This window comes from Echeneis naucrates, chromosome 24 (genome assembly GCF_900963305.1).
Source record: "Echeneis naucrates chromosome 24, fEcheNa1.1, whole genome shotgun sequence".
NCBI classification, from domain to species: Eukaryota; Metazoa; Chordata; class Actinopteri; order Carangiformes; family Echeneidae; genus Echeneis; species Echeneis naucrates.
The window spans coordinates 6,393,503-6,418,045 of NC_042534.1; the positions used below are offsets into that span (position 1 = coordinate 6,393,503).

The following is a 24,543-nucleotide window of genomic DNA, read 5'->3' on the forward strand; positions in this document are numbered from 1 at the left end:
GTGATATGAAGGGGATGAGTTCAGTCAGGCGGCGTGGTTTGATGATTCAGCATTGGTCACATCCTTGTTGATCCAGCAGAGCATCAGATAATGATGAGGCCGTACTGACGTCCACAGCATTATCTTCATCTCCCCCATCCAGTGGATGAAGACGTGGAATCTCTGGAGCTTGCAGAGGGCAGCAGTCAAGGCTCACATTACGCTTTAATCACCCTACATTGTGGATTTACATAATACTATATATATATATATATATATATATATATATATATATATATATTACTTCAGCATATAAGTCCTCTATTTCAAAAGCCCAAATCACAGTCACCTGGTAGAATCAGTCAAATTCAGAAGATTTTAGGTTTGATTTACTGATGAGAGAGGATGGACTCCTCTTTGGACCTTGGATTGTTATTAAGATTGAGGGCAGTTTTGTAACATGAATGTGTGTGTCTGTGTGTGTGTGTGTGTGTGTGTGTGCGCGCATGTGTGGGGGGTCTCCAACTGAGTAATTTCTCCCTGATTGTTATGAACCCCCACTGTCAACAGAGCATCTATTTCTGTCACTGGCTCTGTGTTAATGAAACCAACTGTGTGCCTGCACATGTGTAGCGTATGAGGAGAATTTAAATAGCCAAAACAGCTGGGAGTTTTGGAGTATAACTGATGGCTGCGGTGAAGTCAGAGTGATTACGTTCAAAGCCCACGCTGTGGCATCTATGTATGTGTGTGTGTTTTACAGCAGAGGGATGTGTGTTATCCATTAAAGTAAATGGAGAGAAAAAATATCCAATGCTTTGCAGCTAAATGTAGGGCAGGGGGCTCAGCGGGGCAGGATGGGGGCTTGATCCGCTCCACTCTCTCCATCCTGGAATGCTCTCACTACCTCAGGTCTGGATGCTCTTATACTGTGTCAGCATCAAGCTATGTCTCTCTTTTGATGGATGTCTTAAATGTACCTGTATTATATTTAAAAAATGCTGTTCTTGCCAACTACAGGCTTGTCTAGTCTGAACAATTTGTGCTGATTTGATGAACTGACGCCGCTGATTTGATTAACAGTTCAAGCATCTGAGCCAAAAGACAAAGATGAACTTTTCCTGGATCTTGGGATTTGAGGCTTGGTTGTCTTAGCTTGTTTTAAAGGTTCTTTGAGCTGCGCCTGCTTCTTATTTACGCACTTACAAGCAGTTGCTGCAGTGAAAGTCCCAGTATAGCCAGTTTTCCACCAGATTAGCTCCAGAAGAGCTTAAAAGCCTTCCTGAAAGACATGATGGCAGTTGTTCAGGAGTGGGACCGATCGCCAACTGGTAACGTTCCCAGTTCATGTTCATTGTTTGTCTGTAGAGAACTCGCTGACTCTGCACTTCCTAATTTTTGATCTCTTGAGTTTCCCCTTCAAGTTTGTGTCTGTGACTGTGTCATTCATAGATTCCGTGTCTGCTCATTCCAACACTCGAAGACGCTCGGACCACAGCTGAAAGCCAAGGTGCACAGAGGATTCCCAATTTCACAAGACCCAGACTTAAAGTCTTCTGCCTCATTTAGTGGAAGTCTTACAGAGAGTTAGATTTGAAACTTGGGCCATTATGTGGGAAAATGTCAACAGTCGTGTAAATAAGACAGTTCGTGGTTGAAAACAAATGATGTGCCCCTTTAAGACTCCTTTAAAGGTAAAGTTGTGGTCAGAGTTTCACGGACACCTATGAATTTTGCACTTTTAATGTTTATTTGAACTATTCTTTTTCCAGGGTCAGTGAGTCGCTGAGTCAGTGCACGAGTTTGAATTTATTTTGGATTGTTTGGTGTATGTAAACTTCTTAAACCACAACTGTAACAGATTGTGGTGTAACTTGTAGTGGAGACACACACACATACACTTCTAATTACACTTTATAAAGTGACGCAGTAGGTTGGATTGCCCACACTGACACAATCATGGAGCAGAAAGAGGAAAAGCCCTCAGCTTAGGCATTTCCAGACCTAAACCTGGTCTGCTTTGTGTACATGGGACAGAAATTAGGGTGTTAATCATGTCCGCTGACACTCATGCACTCAGTCACTCAAAGACACGTCCGTAGCACTCGTTTGTATCCAACCATCAATTTTCACAGTAGGGGGTCGAGCAAGCACATTTATCAGAGAGCTCAGCTGAGCCACTCACACACACATGTTCACATCTTTACACTTGACATCCTCACCTGGACAATACACAGTCTCCCCTTTTGTATTGAAAATGGATGTCAAAAATAAAAGCACAGTAACGCACACACACACACACACACCCACGCAAAGACACTCAAGGCCAATCAGATGCTGTCAGCTGGATACTGTTAAAATGTTACGATGGGGGTTGGAGAGAAGAAGAAGGGAGGGAGCGCTGAGGAGGAATGCAATCTCAACACCTTCAGCTCGTGCCCTATTCACCTTACATGTTTTTCCTGCAGGAATGCCATTAGCTCAGTGAAAAATGGTTGCGTACATGAGTATATACACGTGTGTGTATGTGTCTGCGTGTGCGTGGGTGGATGGGCTTGTGAATGCGAGCATGCCTGTCTGTGTGTGGGAAGCAGTAGAAAGAGCTTTAAGAGGATAAAACAGTGAGTCTAAGTGTGTCCATAAACATTAAAGCGGTACCTTTGGGTTTGTATGTGTAGTGTATCAAATGAATGTTGGGCTTTAGACAGCACTTTAATGTTGCAGATAAAGTAGGCACTGTGTGCTGATTGGAACCAGACGCTCAGACTTTCGGTCTTTTTACACCAGCGCATTGTTTGACTGCACCCTTTTCTCCCCCAAAGTAAAGCATATCCTTTTCAGGAAATGACTGCCCAGAGTGTTGCACATTTCATCATTTACACACCTGCGTTATCCGCTGTGTAACTTTTTCAAGCTTTGTACTATTTTTCAAACGCTGAATATCTGATTTGGAGCGAACTTCAGCACATGAATCTCAATCTCGTCTCCAACTCTGCTTTGGAGTTTGTCTCGCTCTTCCTGTCTTTTCTGGATGTATGGATAACTTGTCTCAATCAGACCTGGCTCAAATTGCAAGTAATACTTGAGTTTTTCTTCCTTCGGGGTAGTGTATCATTTAGACGAGGCTCACCACATTAAGAGCGTGTATTGCATGCAAGTCATACTGTGGATTGAGCTGTCTCTTTGAGGGCCAAAAACTCAGAGAGACAACACAGAGCAAGCATTAAAGGGTGCCCTAAAACAATACCCAAAATAATTACTCCTTAGCAGCCCCCTGTGTGCTCTCATAAAGGCTCAAGTATGTTCAAATTATTGGCCTGGGTTTGATCTCATTTCAGATTTAGTGTGGTTTAATATTTCATTATATCCCCTCCGGCTCACAGGGATTTGTCACAACTGCGTTCTGCATGGGTCAGCACATGGCCCACAAACACAGACACACACACAGGCATGCACGCACGCTCTGGCCTGCAGAGCCCAGTGAAAACAAAGGCCGGTCCTGCCAGTGTAAACACAGGCCATTGTTATGGACGCTCTTTTCCCACCTCCTATCTTCGCTCCCCACGGCAATTCGGTGCTCTGAGAGGTACAACGCTGGCACACGTCCTGTAGAGTGGAGTTATATTAAGAATTGCGAGGACTCATTTGCCTTGTGTTTATGTGACCGTGTCATTATAATGCAGACTGGAGAGTGTGATTTATGTGCTGGGTTTCTCTCCCTCGCACTCCTCTTTCTCTCTCTTGCTGGTTCAGTTTTTACTGCTTGGCTCACTAAATGTGGTTTGTGGCCTTTTGCTTCGAGAGGCTTTAGCTTTTTGACAATTATTTTTAGACGCGTAGCCGTCAATTTACGATACTGCGTCTACTCCTGCCAGCAACATAAGCAAAACAGAAAATATATCAATTATTTGTAGAAGCGTACAAGTTCGTTGAACCAGCTAAAACATCCGTATGTGCTATATGTATGCGCATGCGTCCGGCGGAGCTGTGATTGTGTGTGCGCCTTTCAAAGCATCTCAGTCATATATTCAGGAGCTGCGTAAAAAGGTGTATGTGCGAGAACTTGCGTCGCATCATGGCGCCTGTCAGCTGTGACCCCTGGGCCACATGTGCAGTCAATTAGGGCCAATCAAAAGGCTGTAGTCAGGGTGTGGTGTGGGGATGGTGGCAGTGGGGCAGTCGGGGAGACCCACGATTAATGTGTCAGGTAGATGAGGGAGGACAGAAGGGAGCTGCCAGGCCGAAGCACATTTCTTAATTTCACTGCCTGGCTCACCCGCCTCCACACATGGGGCCTCTTTGGTTAGTTTGTGCCAACCAGACCTGGATCAAATCAGGTTTCAACTTCTTGTGTGGGTTTTTTGTTTTTTTTTAAACCCACTTAGGTGACAGATTGGTGCGGTTTGCCACATGAGATGATGTAATTACAGAAAGGTATTTAATTGTAAATTCCCCCAGTGCAGTAAGGTGAACCCATCTATGCAGATTGGAATAAAGACCAGGAATCATTTACTACTTCCATCAGCCTGCTGCCCACAGCAAATAGAGTTAGGAGTGCTCTTTGAAGTCAGCATTGTTGCTTGACTTCCCTCGATAGAAGCAGGAATTCTTTTCTTACATATGCATTGCTCCACGCAGCTTTGTATAACAGTAAGGTATGTCATATATAATAAGTTAGAAATTATGACTCAGTCTGTCTCAGCAGTCCAGAGGAGCGGTGTATACTTTAACCGCAGCTGCATTTATTCTGTAAACCTGACAGGAGTTAGTGAATTTAAATCTTTTTCATACAATCTAAGTTGGCAATGTCACAATTAAATAAAGCACGTTTCACTCTCTGGCCAGTCAGTGCTCTTGTCAAACACCCAATTCCCAGCAGAGAGTTTCAGTAAGGAAAGCTTTTATTGGCTGAAGAAATGTGCACTGAGCTTGAGGTCAAGTTTGTGAGTGTGTGTGTGTGTGTGTTGATATAAAACTTTCCTGCACCTGCGTTCGCCTCTGGTTCTGCATTTTGGTGGGGTTTTTTTGTCCTCTTTCGTGTAAATCGCATCAAAATTCATGACCGTTACGAGCAAGGACTCGTAAGACCTCCATGTTTACAGTTGTATCACTAAATATATATCATAAATGGATGCATGCAGCAAGGTGTAATGGCACATGGATGGAGACATGAGATCAGATCTGCATCTTTAGCTATGTGGTTCAAAAAGACAGCTGTTTGAAGCATTTGCCACAATCATCGCATGTATCTGTACGCATATCTTGAAATTGTGACAGCCACCTTCGGAGTGGAATGGACAAAAATATTTCCTGTCAATCTCTACCACCAACTGTGTAGTAAAGGCAGAAATGGCAAAAAATAAATAAAAGTACTGGAGATTGAAAACTTGTAAATGTCAGTAGTTAAATGTTCCTACTTTTTTATCATTGCTTTACAACTGGAAAAATCTTGTCATGTGTCCAAGACATAAGTAGTATCCCGCGGAGGGGAGCTTTGTGAGGTCTGCTCTGCTCCTTCCTGCACTTTGATTGGCTCTTGGACTTCTGCCAAAGTCCGTCTCTGGAAATTTGATCAGCGTGTTTATTCATTTGCCTTTAAACAAATGGTCCATTCTTACCTCAAATCATATGTCACAATTGCAGTATTAGTGCTGCTGATGTCAGCAAAATCAGATCGCCCCCCCTCACAAGCTATTTGTTTGTCCTGAGAAATGAAGATGCACGACTGGGCAGACAGACAGTTCTGCTGACCTGTGAATCAACATCGATCTCAACAAGGTAGACAACCACAGTGACCGGACTGTGGCCCGGCCTCCAAAACCACATGTAAGCGGGCAGGAATGTATAGCCCACTGCAGTGTGGGTTTCTGTCAAGGGGAAAGATCGCAGACTCCCTGACTCACAGGACACTGTGAGGTTGGGGGATGTAGTGGGACTGCTTAACTTTCGGGAACTGACTCAGTGCAAGGTCAGGGGGAGTGTGTGAATCATGGTTGTGATGCAGTCTACGTCTGTCTCCTTTAACTCCTTCTTCTGTCAAAATATACTCAGAACTTCGATATATTTTCTTTCATTTTCGTCTTTAACATCAATTTTAATCAACCCCAGCAAAGTCTGCTTGTAAATAAAGACTCTGGTTACAGCTGCGTTCCTCAAAGGGTGGAGAAGAGGCCACTGAGAAACAATTACCATTGATTGTACAATTTAATTAGTGAGAGGGTCAAAGGGGAACATGAACACAAAAAATGTTTACACTATCACCTAAAAGTATGACGACATCACACACACCAGCAGGCTGAAGGCATGGAGAATGTAAGAAAGAGTTTGACATAATATATGTGGAATATTGACTTCCGCCTTGATGTGTTAATAAAGTCATAGAAATGTTATGTGCAAAGTCATTTTCTGAGCAAGAGTTTGTGATATTTGTGTCTACTTGTTTGTTGCTATCTCTTACCCAGAACACAAGCTGTCCCAAAAAAAAAAAAAAAAGATTTGGAATATTTGTGTGTGTATATATTTTTATATTAACCATAAAGCACACAACTACTCTTGTGTGAAAGGGGCAACTTGTTCCCAAGGTGAATTATATGGCTTTATCATTTCTTTCGAACCATTTTTGTTAAAGGATTAGCATGCATTACTTTTTCAAATAAAATGACTTCTACTGATTCTGTATCTATCTCTTCTTTCCCTGTTACCCAAACTCCCCTCTTTTGCTCCATTTATTTTTCTCCTTGAAGTCCCAAAGAAGTTGCTCCAGGAGCAGGGACCCAGACCGCCGGTGTTCTCCCAGCCACCCAGTGCCCATGACCCCAACATAGTGGGAGACAGCCCTCCAGAGGGAAGCTCAGTCAAGGGCCCCGACACTGTTCCAGGTGAGCACAACAAAACACATATTACACAATAAACACAAGTGTATTCACTCACACATGGACTCACACTTGAGGCCTCCTGTGGAGAGCAGTTAACAATAAACAGTCAGAAGGCCTCCCAGGCATCAAGAGGGGAACAGCAGGGTCATGTTCCCAATCGGGGCATAAATGTATGTATATTTAATGTCACACAAGTTCAACTGCTTCCATATGTATTCAGGCAGAGCCATTGGTTTGGACCATTTATGATCATAGAACTTAAAAATATACTGCTTTCCAAGAACCAATGATTGCACTTACATGTGACCACAGTCTAAATCAGACTCTTATAATGTCAAGCTCCACAGAGGGAACGAGGGAGAAGACAGAGCAAGAACAATGAAATGAAAGAGTGACAAAGGGGGAGGATGCCAGCCAAGAAGGAAACTTACACAAAGCTTTATTCATGAGGGATGGTGGCCCGAGTCCAGTACACTAATTACTCCACACAGCCACCGGCACTGTACTGATTAGGAGGATAAACGAATGAATGAGGAGTTAAGAGAGGGAGTGGGCGGAAGATGTGTGCTGCAGTGCTGACGGTTCAAAAATGCATGAGTGGCTTTGGCTTTGCCTTCTTGGAAAAACCTACAGGTTGTCTGGAAAAACCAGTTTGGATCTCAGACATCGTGATAAGGGATGAGACATGTAAAGAAAGGGGGGGGGGTGAAGGCGGAACAGGATGTGTTCAACTCAAAATATGTCTCGTTTGCCTCGTTCCATTGAATTTATGCCTCATTTGTAGAAACGTATTTGGTCTTTCTGCCTGCCGACAGAGTGCAAAAAGTAGGATCGTTATTTTCTGACCATGCTATATTTCCATTTGACATGTTGGGGAAATATTTGCGTTTTTGCCAAGAGTTAGGGGAGAAGATTGATGCCATATATGTGCCGTAAATATGAAGCCAACAGCCTGTTAGCGACTCACAAAGGAAAACAACTGAGGAATACAGCAGGTCTGGCTCTGTCAGGGACACGTGTTGTCACCATGAACTTCCTTTCATTCAGGGAGGAGGGAAAAAAAAGCCAACAACACAAACATATTGTTTTTTTTATACGTGTTTCTGCTGTTTCCCTGTTTCTTGTCTTTATGCTTAAGCTAAGTTAACCACCTTCTAGCTTTAACTTCGAGTGATGAGAGTGGTATTAAACTTTTCATTTGACTCACAGCAAGGAAGTGAAAAATGCGTTCCTCCTTACTTAAACTAATATTTTAGTGCCTTTTTCTTAATGATGTGTCATGATTGCATTGAGTTGAATATTTAGGCCCATGATGCCTTTCCTTATATTAATGGCATCAATTTTATCAAACTGAACTTTCTTGCTATCCCCGAAGCTTAGACTTACTTTGCATCTTTGAATACTTATTGTCTACACTTCTGGCAAATAAACAACAACTTTGGACTCAGAAAACTATGTGGCTGGAGGAGATCGTTTCTAAGAAACCGACCCGTCCGTTGCAAAGGTTAAAAGAGGTCAAAGTTGTAAATCACAAAATTTTGACCTTGTGATTGACTCCATCTTTTGCCCCTACAGCTTATTACTGTGATGTTTCTGCAGCACACTTCCCAGAGAACATCTGGGCCTGCATGTTTCTTCCAGTCAAGTCCTGGTTTTGGTCCTTTTGGGCCAAAAAGTAGAGTGCCAACTTTACCCAGTTCCTTTTAATTCTGTTTGTAACACATATGGCCACATATATATGGCCTATGACTGTAAAAAATGACCAGGTAAATATAATTTGAAAGAAAGAACAAGTCATTATTTTACCTGAATTTGTCATGTTCCAAGCATATCAAATGTATGTTCTTGCGCTAAATGTTTTCAAGGGCATGGCTATTTTTACAGTAAGTGTGTTGGGAAGAGGATTTGTGGTGGAATTTTAGTCGATGTGTGCACCACAGCAGTGGGTCCAGGTGGAAACATTTATCTCCTCAGTGAGCAATTCCACTCCAAACTGCATTTATCAGATAAAGAGGGACTGACACACCTCAGAAACCCTGCAATTAGAGGTCATTGGTGAGTGTGACAGTTCACCGAAGCACAGTTACCTACATCAACAGAAAATCAAGTATGGAAATATGACTATGCACACAGTGATCCTAATTGTCACTGAAATGAATGCTGCTTTTTATTTTTTGCCTGCCCAAGCTTAAAGGTTGTTTTCCCTTGGGGAGGTATTGCTCATTCATGGAGCTAAAGTTATAGTGGTTACACTTTCCAAACTTTGTCACTACTAAGAAATTAGATCACTGTGCACTTTTGATATCTCTTCCCGACTCTCAACGTCATACATAACACATGCCGGTACATAAACACAGAAAGGAGTTGTGCGGTGATGAAAATCCAGAGAAGGATGTAGTCGTTCCCATCCATAAATAGTACTGTTTTTGAGGGAGCTTTTGAAATGTCGCCAAAGTGCAAACTTTTCCCATGTGGTTCTGCATTTCTTAATGACCTCAATCAAAATGAACTGAATAGAAGTGGGTACTGTGTTGTCTTCTAAATCACACAACTCTCTGCGAACATGTGTGTATCGTTATGTGTGATGCATCTTTTTATGGATGTAGATCTCCTAAAATCGAAAACCACTGTGGTTGACTCAGAGCTCTCAGTGCTGTAGTCACAATACCTAAGAAACAGCACAGTCTTTACTGTAAATGACCAAAGCAGCGCTGTCATAATATGACTCTGTGTGCACACACTCATTGATGTCGGGCCACAGATTCTGATCTCAGCGGGAAACATTTCAGAAACATCTTTGTTAAATCAAACAATTCCATCACTTCCTCAACTACCCACTTTTCCGTGGAGTCGTAGTCTGCTTTGCAACTGTTGAACTGGACTCTGATGTCTTTTGCAGATAAGAAGAAGATTAGAGAGACAAACCCCAACGAGGAAAAATCTTCAGAAGCCGGAAGAGAAAAAGAAGAGAGTCCAGTGCAACCCATAAACATGAATCCTATTGACAACTCCTCCTCTAGCTCCAACATGGCCCTCATCAGCAATGCACTGGCAGCCTACACCTACATTTCAGGTAGGCAGACATTAGTTTAGTCTTGTATCGCACATGACATGAGCAGCCAAAACAGCATAAGATGACCTTTGACCTCCAAATTCCTCCATGTTACATTAGAAAGAAGAGCGCTTCATCTTAATGACAAGGAGCAACATAAGATCACGATTTGCTAATTGAAAAATCTATAAATTCATGGTTGACGTGTATGTCACGCAGTTATCATGGCAAAATTCATTGAATTGAATTCAATTCAGTCATCTGTTTCCAGATGCTGGAGGAGTTTGGATGTTTGGATAGTTCCTGTTTTATCTCCCTCTCTATCAGTCAAATAAACAGTTTATACATTGCAAAATGCTCAGTACATATAGTTAAATAAACATATATTCCAAACACTGTGCTTTGGTTAGAATACCTATCACCTTGCCCATCTTTGTTTAAAAAAAAAAAAAGAAAGAAAAAAAGGTTTTTCTTTCATTTGCGAGCTGCCAGAACATTTTATGATCTCCATTTATTTTATTTGCACATTATACTTCAGTATTAGGCTGAAAGGCTGAAACAAGCAGGACTGCTACAGTGTGGATGAGCTGTAATGGTATAAATGTGGGGACAAGAAAGGAACACTTTCCAGTAGGCAAACCTGAAAATAAGGCAAGCTCAGACTAAGAGCTACTTTGATTCATTCATTGGGAACAGGCGTCTCTGATGGAATCTGTATCCCTCTGGTCCTCAACATTGATTAAAGATAGACTATTGAGAATAAGTAGAGAAGCAGCTCCATCTTTTCCACTCTCTTCTTGAAGTTAACACCCAAACGACATAAACAGCTTGCAGAGATACATTTCTGGCAATGTGGAAGGAAAAGTACAGCATATAGTACAGTACAGAACACACTAGGTGGGTTGGCAGAATTTCTGAAACAAACCAGGAACCCAGGCCAGGCCAGTGAGCCATGTGACCTGGTAGGTCTGCAGCCAATGTTCATTACAGTGAGTGAAATACTTTTTAACAGAGCAAGCTTAATAGGGCAGAGGAAAATAAAAAGAGTGACCCTCAGGATAAGAAAGATCCAATTAAGTGTTTGAGGTTGTCTTTGAGAAATCGACTGGACGTAAAATTTCTCTGCTCAATTTCTTTTACCTTCTCCTCCATGACAGACCACCCAGAGAGGGCAGCGCTCTTCTTCGTCTGCGGTGTGTGTTTGGGCCTCTTCCTCACACTCTTCGCCCTGGTGGTCCAAATCTCGTGTCGCACTGATTGCCAACCTCGCCAGCGACCTCCCACTAAGAAACGACCACGTCCCGCTGACTCTTCCTCGGATTCCAGCGACTCAGACTCGGACTGGGACACCACCTCGGACCTGTCGGCGCGGAGACACCGGCGATTTGAACGCACGCTTAACATGAATGTGTTCACATCAGCAGAAGAGCTAGAACGAGCACAGAGGCTCGAGGAGAGGGAGCGAATCATCCGGGAGATCTGGATGAACGGGCAACCGGACATCCCCGGGACACGGAGCCTCAACCGGTATTACTGAGCACTGCTGCGAGGATTTTTATACAAAACTTATTTGACTTGAACACATTTTAAGATGCACTTGGGTTGGAAGGGGCAAGACGTAAGGCCCTGACGAAGCTATATATGCAAGCATACAATTGTGACTGTTGATGAGAACAGCAGAAGGAATTGTAGACTTGAAAAAAAAGTCCCCTCTGGTGGTTGGCATATTCCTCTGGGTGTAATACGTTATACCCCATTTAGGAAAAGAATAAGCTCACCGCATGATAAGCACGACTCTTGGCTGCATCTTTCTGCTGGAACTGAGGGGTGAACAGCTACCTTGCCTCTACCATGGCCTCAGCTGGCCTTTTTGAAGTGGTGGATTTATGAGGTGAGCTTCTTAGACACACACTGGTCTCCAGAGGCTACATAGCGACTGAAGGTCCAACGCCTCAGAGTCTGTTTATACAGAACATGGGGCAACTGCAAGAGACTGTGACACTTGGAGCTTTGTGCTCAGTACCCTCCAGTATTCATGTGTGAACTCCCGGGAGGGGCAGCGTAAAGCAGAACACAGTGTACTGGACAATGGGATAACGTAAGACAATCTTTCCACAGTGAATAACCATGCTGCCTTTAGAACTTTATAAAAACCAAAAGATATTTTTGGGGGAATTCATCTCAACCCTTATGAAATATATTTTATAATATTTAATAGTTTATTGATGTTGTGTCATTTTGTTCTCAAGTATGGTTTATTTTGAGCTATTTTTATACTTGGCGAAAGTTGTCTGGCACCTCAGGGATGCAATCCTAGTGTTTCTGTGTTTGGTTGATGTATTTGCTTCTTAAGAAGGCGATCAGCCCATTTAAACAGCTATGTCAGCATTTAAAGAAAAGAAATTAGAAATATCATATAAAGAGCCTCAAAGAGGTTTCCGTGATTTAACCTTGTTTTTGATACAGTATGTTTAATTCACAGTGCAGTGCCTTATCTAGCTATGAAGTTACTGTTTTCAGCAGTGCAGCTGGCTTATTTCTAAATAACTGGTCAAATGATTTAATTGAAAATGCCAAATCCATCTTATCCGTGTATTCCCTCTTACCTTTCTTGTTGATTTTCTGAAGTGGGGCACGTGTAAAACCGGAATGTCTTGCTCAACAGATGTAAATGTACATACTAGGATTATGGCAATTTTAATACACATGAATTTGTTAGAAACATTTTTTCTGATCCTTTCTCAGAAAATAGACTAAGTTTGCAAACTTAGTCTATTTTGTCAGTCATGTGCCTCCTTTAAAAAAAATGCCAGTGCTAAACAGATGCTTGTGGTAAGCACTGCTCATGGCCATCTGCAGAAGGAACAAGCACTGCAAAATGTGTTCACATGAGAAACTGCTTCTCCTAAATCATATTGCGATATAAGCTATAGTCGATCCAGTTCTGCTTGTGCTGCCCTGGATCAAGCATAGAAAAAAAAAAAAAGGTTGGTATTTTTCAGACTGAAAGTTTAAGTGAGAGTACACAGGACATATTAGGGTCATCCACATAAAGACTGCCACTCTGTATAGTTTTTAGAACGACAGTTCCTGTGTTTAAATTTAATTCATGGGATTTCAAATGTGCCAATAGCTGGTAAAATAAGACCAAAATATGACTCCTGTGCTTGGAATAAACTGTGTTCAAAAATAACCAGTTTGGCTTTTTTGTTTAATATGATATGATAATATGATAATCATGAACTCCAAAACTTGTGATATTATAACCAATGGGCTGACATGGGCCAATTTATTGGTGTTGCTCGCCCCCAAGTGGTAAATACAGGAAAATACAATTTCTCTAAATTTTACATATAAAACTTATCCATTTATATGCGATTTTTTTAATTAATAGAAAATCCTTTGAAAGCAGGTGGTCTTTGATTAAGACGGTGAAAGTCATGACTGAATTCACTCAAATTAATTCTAAAGCGAGTCAAGCAAAAACATTTCTTATGTATATATTTTTAATAAATCGGTACTTTTTTTACTTTCATTTTCATGATGAGGTTTTGGTAGATGTTAATTATTTTACTTATTTATTTCCTTTTTATAATTTTTTTTTTTTTCCCCTCGCTGCTGTCGTGCCGTTTCCATGGTTACCATAAACTTACCACGGAGGGGCCGCCGTTTTACGGCCAACAGCAACACCAACAAAAAAAAAAAACAAAACATAAACTGTAAGAAATACATTACTAATTATTGCATAAGAGAGAAATCAGTTAAAAAAGAAAAAGTCGAATAATGTCTTGGCACTGGAATAAGCATGGATTACCATTTCTACCGGGATACACTGTCCGAGATGTGACGGTAAGATTGTTGTTTTTGATTGTTGCTTCATAACGGAAAGATTTTATGTTTGATAAGAATTAGCCAACGACGTTTGTTGAAAAATGTGTGTTTGTCCCGCTGTAATTAAAGCTGAATCCCTATATTTCGCCAGTTAAACAGTGTTGACTCTGATGCTCAAAGCAGAAGAATCAGCTCTCATTTTTAGTATTTAAAAAAAAAACAAAAAACTCACTTTTAAAATGTTCAGTAGCGGCTATTCATCAGTAAAAATGGTCCCACGTTAGTCCAATTTTGTACAGAACTATCATGTGCCGGTTACTTTGGGCATCAGGTACTTTGTTGTGTTGTGTGAGCCATGACCAAATTCATATAAAGTACTGTAGCCTATCTAATTTACGTCTCTTCAATGATCTCCCTTTGCAGAAGTCCTCCTTCCATCGGCCCCAGACGCTTGGCTACAAGAACGGCTACGCTCTGCCCCGCCGGCCAACTGTTGGCATTGGACAGGATCCTCTTCTGTCCGAGCAGCTGATCCAGCAGAAGATCACTGAGTTGTCCATGGAGATGCCGGACATTACTTATGGTGCTTGTCATGACACCCTGCCTGAAAGCTTTGTCCCGGCTCATGTGGCCCTCGACAAAAAGGTACAATACCACCTGGAAGTAACAGACTAGTGCTTGACAATTACTGCTCCTGCTCAGTCAACTGGCCAGTTAACTCACTCATTGTTTGCCTTGTAGGTGCTGCGCTTCTATGCCTACTTTGAGGAGGAAGTCTTGTATTCCCCTGAGGAGGTGTACCGTGTGCGCCCTGTAGTCATTTACTACTACCTAGAGGACGACAGCATGTGTATCTATGAGCCAGTGGTGGAGAACTCTGGGATACCGCAGGGAAAACGGATCAAACGGCAGCGTTTGCCCAAGAATGAACATGGAGAGCATTACCAGTGGAAAGACCTCAACCTTCGCATGGAGCTGGAGGTTTATGGAGTCAAGTATCACCTCACAGATTGTGATGCTTTCACAAAGGTACATTACTCACCTTAATGATTGGGTTATCTTTCTTTCAGTAAAAAAATATATTTTCTCGGGTGTCTGACACAGACGTGGACCCGTGCCGTTCACTTGTTGAAAATATTTAAGTTTATTTCATCTTCATAATATACAGGAATTCATGGAAAGTGAGGGCATTGCCCTAAATGACCCTGCACAGATGCCAGTGGATTCTCATAGCAAAATGAACAGATTCCCTCAGCCTCACTACAAAACCTCCTCTGAATCATCTGAATTTGACACTATGCACAAGTTTCTCACAATGAGCTGTAAGGTAAAGGCACTTCCTTCCATTCCTAATTGAACTGGTAACTACAACAAACCCTATTCTTAACAGTTACGGATAGAGCAGCAGGAGCAACCTTTCTTATCCAACCTATGTAGAAAAACACAATGATCTGCTTGTGCGGTCTACTGGCCATGATGTTAACTACAGTTAAAAGAATTCAAAAACTTTTACTGGGACGATGGCAGACCACTCATAATAGTATCAAGAGCAGTTATTTATTGAAGATTTTTATAGTTTATCTCTGCAACTAAATATTCTGGTCCAATAAATTAGGCAAAGCCAACTGCAATAAGAAATGCTGCTTGCCAGTTCTATTTTATGACTCGTAAGTCCTTCTTGGTCAGGTGCTGCGTTTCTTTGCCCTGTGGGATGATACTGACGAGGAAACCAAGCCAGTTACCATCCACTATTACCTGGTGGACGACACAGTGGAGATCAGAGAGATCCATGAAGCCAATAGCGGAAGGGATCCCTTCCCTGTTCTGATGCGAAGAGAAAGATTGCCCAAGAAATTGAAACCAGGTAAGATGCAGTTCCATGTCACTTTTATATGGATATTTTCTCATATTTAATTATAATATGATGTAAGTGACTCCTTTATTAGGTGCCTTATCTGAATCTGGTCATCTCATACACGTCAAACTTTACATCATATGAGTGAGCTGTATTTAATTATTGGTTTTAATTTTGTTTACAAATTGATATTTAACTCCTTTATTCTAAATGATGATAGACACAATAAACATGGAATAAAAAATGTATGAAAGTTTTCCTGAAGTCAATGTCTATAGAATACACAGAGAAAAGACAATCCCACAAATCGCCACAAAACTTTACTCTTTCTTGATTCTTTCCAGAGCCCTTCCCCAGCTGTGTGCTGGAGGTTTCCAAACATGAAGTGGAAGAATACTACTCTCCTAAAGACTTCCAGTTAGGTCAAACCATGAATATACTGGGCCGTCGTTTTTTGCTCTATGACTGCGATGCCTTCACTGAGGAGTATTTCAAGAATAATTACCCAGGAATTGAGATGAAACCCATTGAAGTTCCAAAGAAGGTTGACACTTGCCACAACAGGAAGAAGGTGAGAACCTGGTTTTTTCATGTATTTTCCTTGTACATTACAAAACTGAATATTGCAGATGTCACGTCGATGTTGTCTTTATTCACAGGAGATTCCTCCTTACAATGGCTTCGGGTCACTTGAAGATTCGCTCCAGAATTGTTTGTCTCTGCTTCCTGAGCCTCCCAAAAGGAATGTACTGAAGATGTTAGAGAATGATCAGAAAGTGTTGCGCTACACTGCCAAGCTGGTAAGAAAACATTTAGCAACCCCATTTCCAGTATGCTGCTTTAACCATGTAGTTACAGCTTGTCCCTGCTGGTCATTCTAGGTTGCAACCCAGGGTGTAACAGAGAAGACGTGATCATTTAACAGAAAAAGTTTTTTTGTTTTTTTAATGGATTGATCAAACAGAGTTCTAATTCTTGACTTGCTTGTAAGTTGTCCTTTGTTACTTACATTCCAGGTCTCCCAGAATCCTGAAGATGAAGACAGACTTTTCATTCTGTCCTACTTCCTGTCCGATGATATGATCAGCATCTTTGAAAAGCCCAGTCGCAACTCTGGTATCATCGGTGGCAAGTTCCTGGAGAAGACACGTGTTCCTAAGCCAGGCTCTTCAGTGGAAAATCCTGAGTTCTACTCACCTGCAGACTTGGCTATCGGAGTCAACATAGAGGGTGAGCTTCTCCATGGCATAAACATACTTGTATGATTGGATCTAAATTTAGCTCATGTTGTGACAGTACTAGAAGGTGTGTTTATCTGGTTTCATTGAGCTTTATCCAAAATTATAATTGTTAAGTTGAACAAATTACTGTTTGTTTGTTTTTTTCTAGTCAGGGCATCAGTACAAAAACACAAACTTCAGCTCATGCCATCTTTGTCCGGTCTGTTATTGTCCCTTGCTTTAGTTTTCAGCCACCGCTTTGTGTTGACCAATGCTGATCACTATGTGCTCACATACCTGGAGGCCAATTCAAGCCAAATCCCTTCTCAGACACTGGATTCTTTGCGTCAGAAGCTGGGGGTTGGGACAGCAAGTAACCAGCCAGGGGACCAAAATGGTACAATAGTTATCTAAACATCTTTCTCCTCAGTTGTCTCTAAATAGCCCCGTACGTTACTGAAAAAAATGTACTTGCATAATATACCTCAATTTAAACTCAAAGTTGCTTTTTTCTTTCTTTATCAGGTGATGACGTGGCAGGGTCATCTTCATGATGCCAGAGACATGTACTCTGCCTGGTAAATCTACCCATCAAAGTTTGAAACAAAGCTTTTCCTTAATACCTTAACACGATCAATATGCACTGGACAGGCAAGATCATAAAATACTACTACTTCTTATTGTTGGCTAGGTTAATTTTAATATACCTTCCAGGTATAGATGGGCTTGATGAGGCCCACTGTTTTCATTGACTGTTAAATAAATTACAAAGTTATGGGTAAGCAAGAAAGTATATTTCAAAACTATGTTCCTTTAGCCACATAAACAAGCAGAGAGCTCAGAGCAAGTATACTTCTAGCAACTGTTAGCATTAAGTTAACAGTGTTGAGCCATTACCCAATCTTATCAACCTAAATATTGTTTGTTGCCATAAGAGCAATTAAAGTCAGGCAGCATTTTACTCTCAATAAGTATTTGTGCATAGATTTGTCCATTTTACTGCAAAAAAAAAAAAAAAAACCTCTAAAAAGTCAAGACTTTTTGACAGATGTGTCAAATGAGTACAATGAAAATAGAGAAACATATCTAAAAAGAGCCTCAGTTACAATTGACTAGGCCACATCTTATTTCAGAAAATTGCATTATTTAATAAAGTAATTAACAAAACAATTAAAAGGAAAAAAAAAAAAAAAACATGGAATGGCATGCGGTAATATCCAACATACATACTTGATGCATATCTGAAGTGACTAGTGACGGATTGAAGATTTTAAACAAACGTATAATCAATGGTAGTAGCGCAGGTCTGTTTTTTGGCCAAAGTCCCTTCCCTGACCTGGTAAAGGGATCACAGTTAGACCAGGATACAGTAAGCTCATGTCAGGGCATATCATCAGTAACATTTTCTCTGCTACAATGGGTCAGACCAAAAACAAGCAAAATTGGCTCAGGCAAGAGCTGCAAACAGCTGCAACATCACTACAACCAATACAGTACTTATGTATGAGGATGTGCATGGACACATTCGACATTGCCACACTGTGCTCACTCATTTTAATCATCATTCTGCATACAATGTGTTTCTTAGGGTGGGATAGCAGGCTGCGTGGATGTATAAAAATACTGATATGATGAGAAGAGTAAATGTCTGTTGGGCTCGAGAGATTTCCTTGGATTGATCCTTTGGATTTCATTTTCCAGCATTCAAGCCTAAGTCTGTAACGACTGAGTTTTTGTAACATCTCAGGATATAGCCAACCAGAAGCCATGTGACCATTGGCTGCCAGCGTCCTTGTTTCACTGTATGGAAACCTTAGCCTCGGCTAAGGCTGCTGTTCAGGCCAGTCTGTGAGTAGTCTTAGGTGGATTTGAGTTTTTTGGTCCGAGGAGAAGCTCCGTTCTCAGCCTTAAGGACTCCATTTTCATGGTGACCAACTGGGACAGAAAAAGAGAGAGAGAGATGGTGAGTCTAAAGTAGGAAGTATCAGACCTGTAATGTGAGCCAGTGTTTTAAGAACAGAATCATGACAACCCGCATTCCTGAAAATAGCAATGTTGTGTGACTACTGCTGCCTTTCTCTTCCTTGTCTATTTATTAAGAAATCAGTGGATTTTGGAACATGTTTAACTGGATGTTTATACTCACGCGAGTCTCTCTTCAGTGTTCGTAGGGGTTGTTTTGGTGCTGCCTTCTTGCGAACAGCCTGTTCATGTCTGAACTCCCTCCAGCGCCTCAGCTGGAAGCGGATAAACTTCCAGAGCAGCCAAGATTGGGTCAAACACACCAGCAGTAGAACAATCATCCTGAAGGGATTAGAGCAATTGTATATAAAACTGGGCCTGACGTTGTGTGTGTTATTTGTGGTCTGAATGATTTAAATTCATTTCTGGCCTTGCCTGTGAAGAATATTACATTTCTCTGGTAAATAAGGGTGAGATCTTGACAGTTTTTGGCTAGTTGTACTGTAATAACATGTATGATTTTTAAAATCTGACTCATTTGTGTCATTTTTGTTTTTACTTTGAGCTCACATGAGTAAGCATCAGAAATACCAGCTACATCGAATAAGTTGATGTTGTGAAACAATAAAACATGCAAATTTCAACAGGTTGTTGGCAGTATGTGTATTCTGAACAGTTACGATAGTGTTAAAAGTAAATACAATGCCATAAAAATCATGTCTGTCTGCAGTGATATGGCTTTACCTAATCAGTACAGTGTTGAAGTTGCCCATTTCCCAGTCCAGCCCCTGATTCTCAGCCCGAGCCAAACCAAACCCTACTGCCAGGAACATCAGGGTCAGGGTGACCATCCGTGTAAACACAAAGCTGACCGCCCACAGGTCAAACCTGAAGAGCACCACACAGAGAAATTATGGTCAATAATATAAAAAAAAGTTGCTTAGGTGGCCAACTATGGTTGGTGATCAAATCATAAACAATCCTGTAAAACCCCTAAAAACATGTGATACAGTGGATTAGTGAAAAGAACATCCAGGAGAAAGGCTGGAGTTTTGGGGATAAAAATAAATGCTCTGGAAAACTTAAAGTATTAAACTTAGGGAGGTTACTCACATTTTCTGATGATTCTCATCAGTAAAATAGAAGAGTCTGGCAATGTGGAAGCCCAGCTCTGACACATACTGGAGGAAGAGAAGTACCAGACCTACACGACTCAAACTGCACAGAAAAGCAGAAACGTGTTGAATATCCCTGAAAATGACAGACTGCTAGGACTAAGAAATGTGTTTCTACTGTACTTTACATTGCAAGGCCACTCACTGATTAAGGGAGGGTCATAAAACACAAACACAGTGTTTCATTATTACTTCTTTCATGGTCATAAGGACAAGAATTTGCAAGCCCTTCCATCAGATGCTTACTTTAACAAATAGGCTGCAGAGACATGCAGCAGATAGAGGCAGATGTACTGCAGCTGTCGAGAAATCTCCTCCTGAAAAACATTAAAATATTGTTTGTTTGCAAAGTTGTTCTTTTCGTTTGTTTGTTTGTTTTTTTTTTTTAATCCTAAGTCTTACTTCCCAGAGCATCCTTACTGACCTTGCGTACTTTCTGGAAATAGAGTTCCGGTAAGGCATGGAGCCAGTAGGCCAGCTGAGTGAGGTAGAAAAACTTCACCTGAAACCTTGAGCAGAAATACAAACAGACAGGGGGAATGCAGGAGAGAGGACAAGAAGGAGAGAAAGTCAGTGCAATTTTCCCCACTGCCAAATTGACATCTTGCTAGTTTGAGCCATTTCAAATGACAAGGGAAGTATAAAATCAAAAAGGTGGTGAGGCTCATTTCCCTATAAAGGAGCAAGCCTTAATTTTAAGTTTTACTACTTTTATTTATTTTATTTATTTTGGACTGAGTCGTAGTTAATTTACACTGGGGTTAAAAATATATTTTCTGAGACTTGTAGATGAATCCAGATGTGGAAAAAAGAGGTTACCTTCTCAAAAATAATGATATCAGGAAGAAACCTGTCATATTCTCTATGGCATTTTATGTTAATATATCACTGAGAAAATGTGGTAAATGGTCATACCTGAGGTGTGCATGGGGATAGTTCTCCCAAAGGCTGCTGGGATGCAGGAGATATCCTTCCTGGTTGAAGAAATGAGGAAGAGGAGAACATGCTTCAATACTGTCTTTCCGTTGTGTGTGAGTTGAAAGCTGGTTATGCTTGAAATGTAACTAGGAATTTCATAATACAATATGAGTCATCAAAATAAATCTCACTTACTGTGAGGACAATGTAAAAACTCCACACACTAGAAACCAAGTGAAACACACACAGTTGGCCCGACTCGTTAAACTTAGTATTCTTGCTCTTGGATAGGTGCAGACGCCGGTTCACTTTCTGCAACATGAGCAACACAACAGACCATATGAATGCAGCTGGATCCAGTCAGAATGGGTGGCAGGTCACTGTCATTCAGGCGAAAGAGTCATAGTAACACAAATAACTGGGACAAGAAAAGACAGCGGATACTATTTATGGCTGTTGGTGAAGCAGTTCTTCTTTTCAAGACACTTTGGAAGTTGTGGTGATGGAGCTAAAATAAAACCTCATCCCTCCTCCCTGGCCTATTTCTAAACAATGACACAAGGGCTCATACTTTCAGATGAATGAAATGCTTCCCTCTCTCTTCCTGTCGCTGAAGAGAACTGAAGCAATGACAGCCACTTTATATGCCTGATGAAGTCGACATTCTGTTCATCAGCATTTGATGTGGTACTTTTTAACGCTTTTATTTGTTTTTTTTACATACCAAAGAACCAATCTGTATGCAAACACATTAAGAGGGAAACAGCTCACATCCTAGTTTCAGTTGACTGCATTAATAGCACACTCCTGTTCTACTGTGGGAACAGTAAAACAGAACAGATACCTTAAACACAGCTTTTTTTGAAGACTTACTTTTGTAATGATAATTAGACATTTCAATTTCCTTCTGTTGCATAGAACTTTATAATTTTGCACCGATTATCCTGGAAATAGAAGGCTAAAATTGTGTGCTTGGATTTGATTATTTCAAACTAATGTCTGGCACAATTTTTGAGCGTCATTTTCATATAGTGTATCTGCACTTTTCTACGAAATATTTCATGCCTCCTTTTGTGAGTTGTCGATGCATGAGGTACTTACATCCAAGAGATACTCTTGCACTACTGCATGGAGGATGATGGCGATGAAGAAATAGAAGAGGATGGTGGCGCAGTCCTTCCACCCGTAATGGTACAATGTCACCTCTCCCTCTAAGCACACATAGGAGGAGTCAGTAACTCTCAGCATGTTTACAGCAGCAGTTAACGATCAAGGATCTTTAACACACCTCTGATTGGAATCACAATTCAATGACAGTAATGCAGCAATGTGTAGCAGCAACAGGAGCAGAAGTTAAATTTCAGGCATGCTTGTGAATCAAAGGTCATACACTGCAACTAAAACACCCTCAACAGCAGTGCGTACCTGGTGATAGTGTGGTGACGTTGTACTGAGGCTGAATGAACAGAATGGCTGTCTTGGCTGTAGCCTGGAAATTAGATGAGATTATAATTAGTATTTTAATTCAGCGAATAAATCCAAACGCAACATCAAGAATTCAATCATCTGGGTGTCATAGGATGTATTTGGGTATGTGACAGGTGTTTTTCGAGGGGCAGCAACAACAAAAATCAGAGCTTTTCAGAATACACAATGCTGTTTAGAATACAGTCAGTCAACCCTGCCCCCAGCATTATAATCAACTATCGGGAAGTGAAGTCCCTCAGGTGTGCTGCTGAAAAATCTTTCCGCATGATAAGGCTTGCACCGCTCCAGGATGTAACAAAGCTTCACAAATTATTAAGTCAAGCACCCCTATAAAGCAATAGACCAGAGTTTCCTCAAACCATCTGGCAGCAGTGTCCACCTGTGGGCATTTAATCAGGGTTGCATGTGTCAGAACACTGAGAAGTTAAAGGCCTGATAAGATAAAACTATCCAGAATTTTAAAGTATTACTTTCAGTACTGATTATTCACTTGATTTATTGTTTGGTCTGTGTGTATATATATAGGAAGTGTCTCTCTAAATGTCCCCAAACCTTTGTTGAAGTCTTTAAATTTCTTATTTTGCCACAGCCAATCTTCCAATCTGACATTCAATGAACAGGAGCAACTATAAGCAGCAAAATTGCACACTTCACTTGATGAATTCTTACATGGCAACAGTTTGTCTTTATTAATTCCAGGTATGTGTTTTGTTTTTTTCTGTTTGACTAAACACACATCCCTGGTGAGATCTGGTGGGAGCCTGTGTGTGCACCACTGTCCGGCTGGTCGCCAGTCATTCCTTTAGCACCTGGGCTGCACAAGAGACAAGTCATCAACCAAAATCTCAAACCCAGCAGCATCTGCGAAAAAATTACTGAGAAAAATTAAGGAAATCCCCTACTTCTTCTTTCAAAAAAAAAAAAAAAAAACCTCTGCCAGCTGTGTGATCACAACCAGTGTTCCGGATTGAAATTCTTGCACAATCGCCTTGAGGGCAGCATGGGTTTCTCGCTTGTGAACACATTAGAGAAACTGTGAGTGAATGAAACAGCTGATGAATTCAAGCAGTGAGTGTCAGCGGTGAAATCCCTTCACCCCCCCCCCCCGGGATTGCAGTGGCTCAAAGATTGAGACGTGGCAGTTAACGACGACCATCAAGTTAGCGGGAAAAGACGATGACGCTTCCGCTCGTGCTCTCCAAAATAAAACCCGCAAAGACGGAAGTGCGCGACGACGCACGATGGGACTTTTAATTTGAATGCCGAAAATTCGTTATTTCCTCCCGAAAATTAACCGTGTGTTGCTTCTGACACACAATTTGCAATGAAAAAAGTTGCAGCGGATTATCTTTGCTGGAAACTGGACCGACACGGTGCCAAGACGGTGAAACAGGTGAATTTTAAAGTGAAAGCTAATCACATTCTGCAGTTTTCTAATCGGTCTCCTATGTGAAATATCTGCCAACATAGCAGTTTTCCCTGTTGGGTCCCGCTTTAAGAAACAATACGAGAAATTAGGTGCATAAAACAGAAAGTAGGCGAAAACATTTAAACATGCAAACTCGTGAGTTTCGCAGTATGAAGGCTGGAGTTTATCAGCTGTAGCTTTTGTATGACACGTTGCTACCTGAACTGCTAACATACCGACTCTCATTGTTCACTAGACTTGTTAACAAAAAAAAAAAAAAACTGTAGCCACCATATCGGCGGGACTGGAAACACAAAGCTTACAATACAGCCTAAACAAGCTGGGTTTTCTGTTTTCAACAAAGCAAAAAAATAAACGGGGTCCCAGAAACCCCGGAGAAGCATTTCACTCGGCTGGGAGTTGCATCTTTGTGCAGCTTTGCCATCTTAAAAACAGCTGAGTGACACGAAGGAAGAAAAGAAGAGCTCATCTCACCTCAAACATCAACCCAATCAAAATGAAAATCACAAAACTGAAGACGATGTCGGCATGGTTCTGAATGAGGAACTCCTGGCTGAAGAAAGGGTAACTCTTGTTCCTTCGGCGAAATGCCATGTCAGCCCGCCGCTGTTTTCTCCGCTATTTTATAAATCTGAAATTTTTCTGACTACGAAGTTCAGGAGTTAACTTTCTCGCCGCCGTGCGCATGCGCGTCGCCTTAAAGGGCGAGTGCCATAAATACCTTTAATAATTTTTTTTTTTTTTTTCAAAGGCTTTGCT

At 41.3% G+C, this 24,543-nt stretch overlaps 3 protein-coding genes across 5 annotated transcripts in view; 2 read left to right on the forward strand and 1 right to left on the reverse strand.

Moving 5' to 3' along the window:
- Positions 1-12,930, forward strand: part of eva1aa (eva-1 homolog A, regulator of programmed cell death a) — a 61,210-nt gene extending 48,280 nt beyond the window's left edge. For all 3 annotated transcript variants that reach the window (XM_029496270.1, XM_029496271.1, XM_029496272.1), the window contains 3 exons: positions 6,723-6,857; positions 9,754-9,927; positions 11,064-12,930. In XM_029496270.1, coding sequence (XP_029352130.1) covers positions 6,723-6,857; positions 9,754-9,927; positions 11,064-11,443 — 689 coding nt within the window. In that variant the 3' untranslated portion in view covers positions 11,444-12,930. The remainder of the gene's footprint in view (positions 1-6,722; positions 6,858-9,753; positions 9,928-11,063) is intronic.
- A 759-nt stretch (positions 12,931-13,689) lies between these two features.
- efhc1 (EF-hand domain (C-terminal) containing 1) lies at positions 13,690-18,030 on the forward strand. Its single transcript, XM_029496899.1, has 10 exons — positions 13,690-13,755; positions 14,161-14,382; positions 14,479-14,766; positions 14,906-15,064; positions 15,424-15,601; positions 15,937-16,163; positions 16,252-16,392; positions 16,609-16,822; positions 17,057-17,209; positions 17,338-18,030. Exons 1-10 carry the CDS (start codon positions 13,690-13,692, stop codon positions 17,364-17,366), a joined length of 1,677 nt encoding a protein of 558 aa, XP_029352759.1. The 3' UTR covers positions 17,367-18,030.
- On the reverse strand, positions 17,833-24,451 carry tram2 (translocation associated membrane protein 2). The gene is made up of 11 exons (XM_029496900.1): positions 24,259-24,451; positions 22,293-22,356; positions 21,969-22,078; positions 21,063-21,179; positions 20,865-20,923; positions 20,374-20,458; positions 20,196-20,266; positions 19,888-19,992; positions 19,519-19,662; positions 18,959-19,116; positions 17,833-18,747 (listed from the first exon to the last, which is right to left on the reverse strand). The coding sequence occupies exons 1-11, from the start codon at positions 24,376-24,378 to the stop codon at positions 18,671-18,673; spliced, it is 1,110 nt and encodes a 369-aa protein (XP_029352760.1). The 5' UTR covers positions 24,379-24,451; the 3' UTR covers positions 17,833-18,670.
- Positions 24,452-24,543: the final 92 nt, after the last annotated feature.

Bases quoted from the DNA above. Each gene is read 5' to 3' on its own strand.
- efhc1 (XM_029496899.1), top strand. From the start codon at position 13,690: ATGTCTTGGCACTGGAATAAGCATGGATTACCATTTCTACCGGGATAC. The intron at 15,065-15,423 runs GTAAAGGCACTT...CTTCTTGGTCAG, and splicing joins TTCTCACAATGAGCTGTAAG to GTGCTGCGTTTCTTTGCCCT. The intron at 17,210-17,337 runs GTACAATAGTTA...TTTCTTTATCAG, and splicing joins CCAGCCAGGGGACCAAAATG to GTGATGACGTGGCAGGGTCA.
- tram2 (XM_029496900.1), bottom strand. From the start codon at position 24,378: ATGGCATTTCGCCGAAGGAACAAGAGTTACCCTTTCTTCAGCCAGGAG. The intron at 20,267-20,373 runs GTCAGTAAGGAT...AATGTTTTTCAG, and splicing joins ATTTCCAGAAAGTACGCAAG to GAGGAGATTTCTCGACAGCT. The intron at 19,117-19,518 runs GTAAAGCCATAT...TAATCCCTTCAG, and splicing joins TTCAACACTGTACTGATTAG to GATGATTGTTCTACTGCTGG.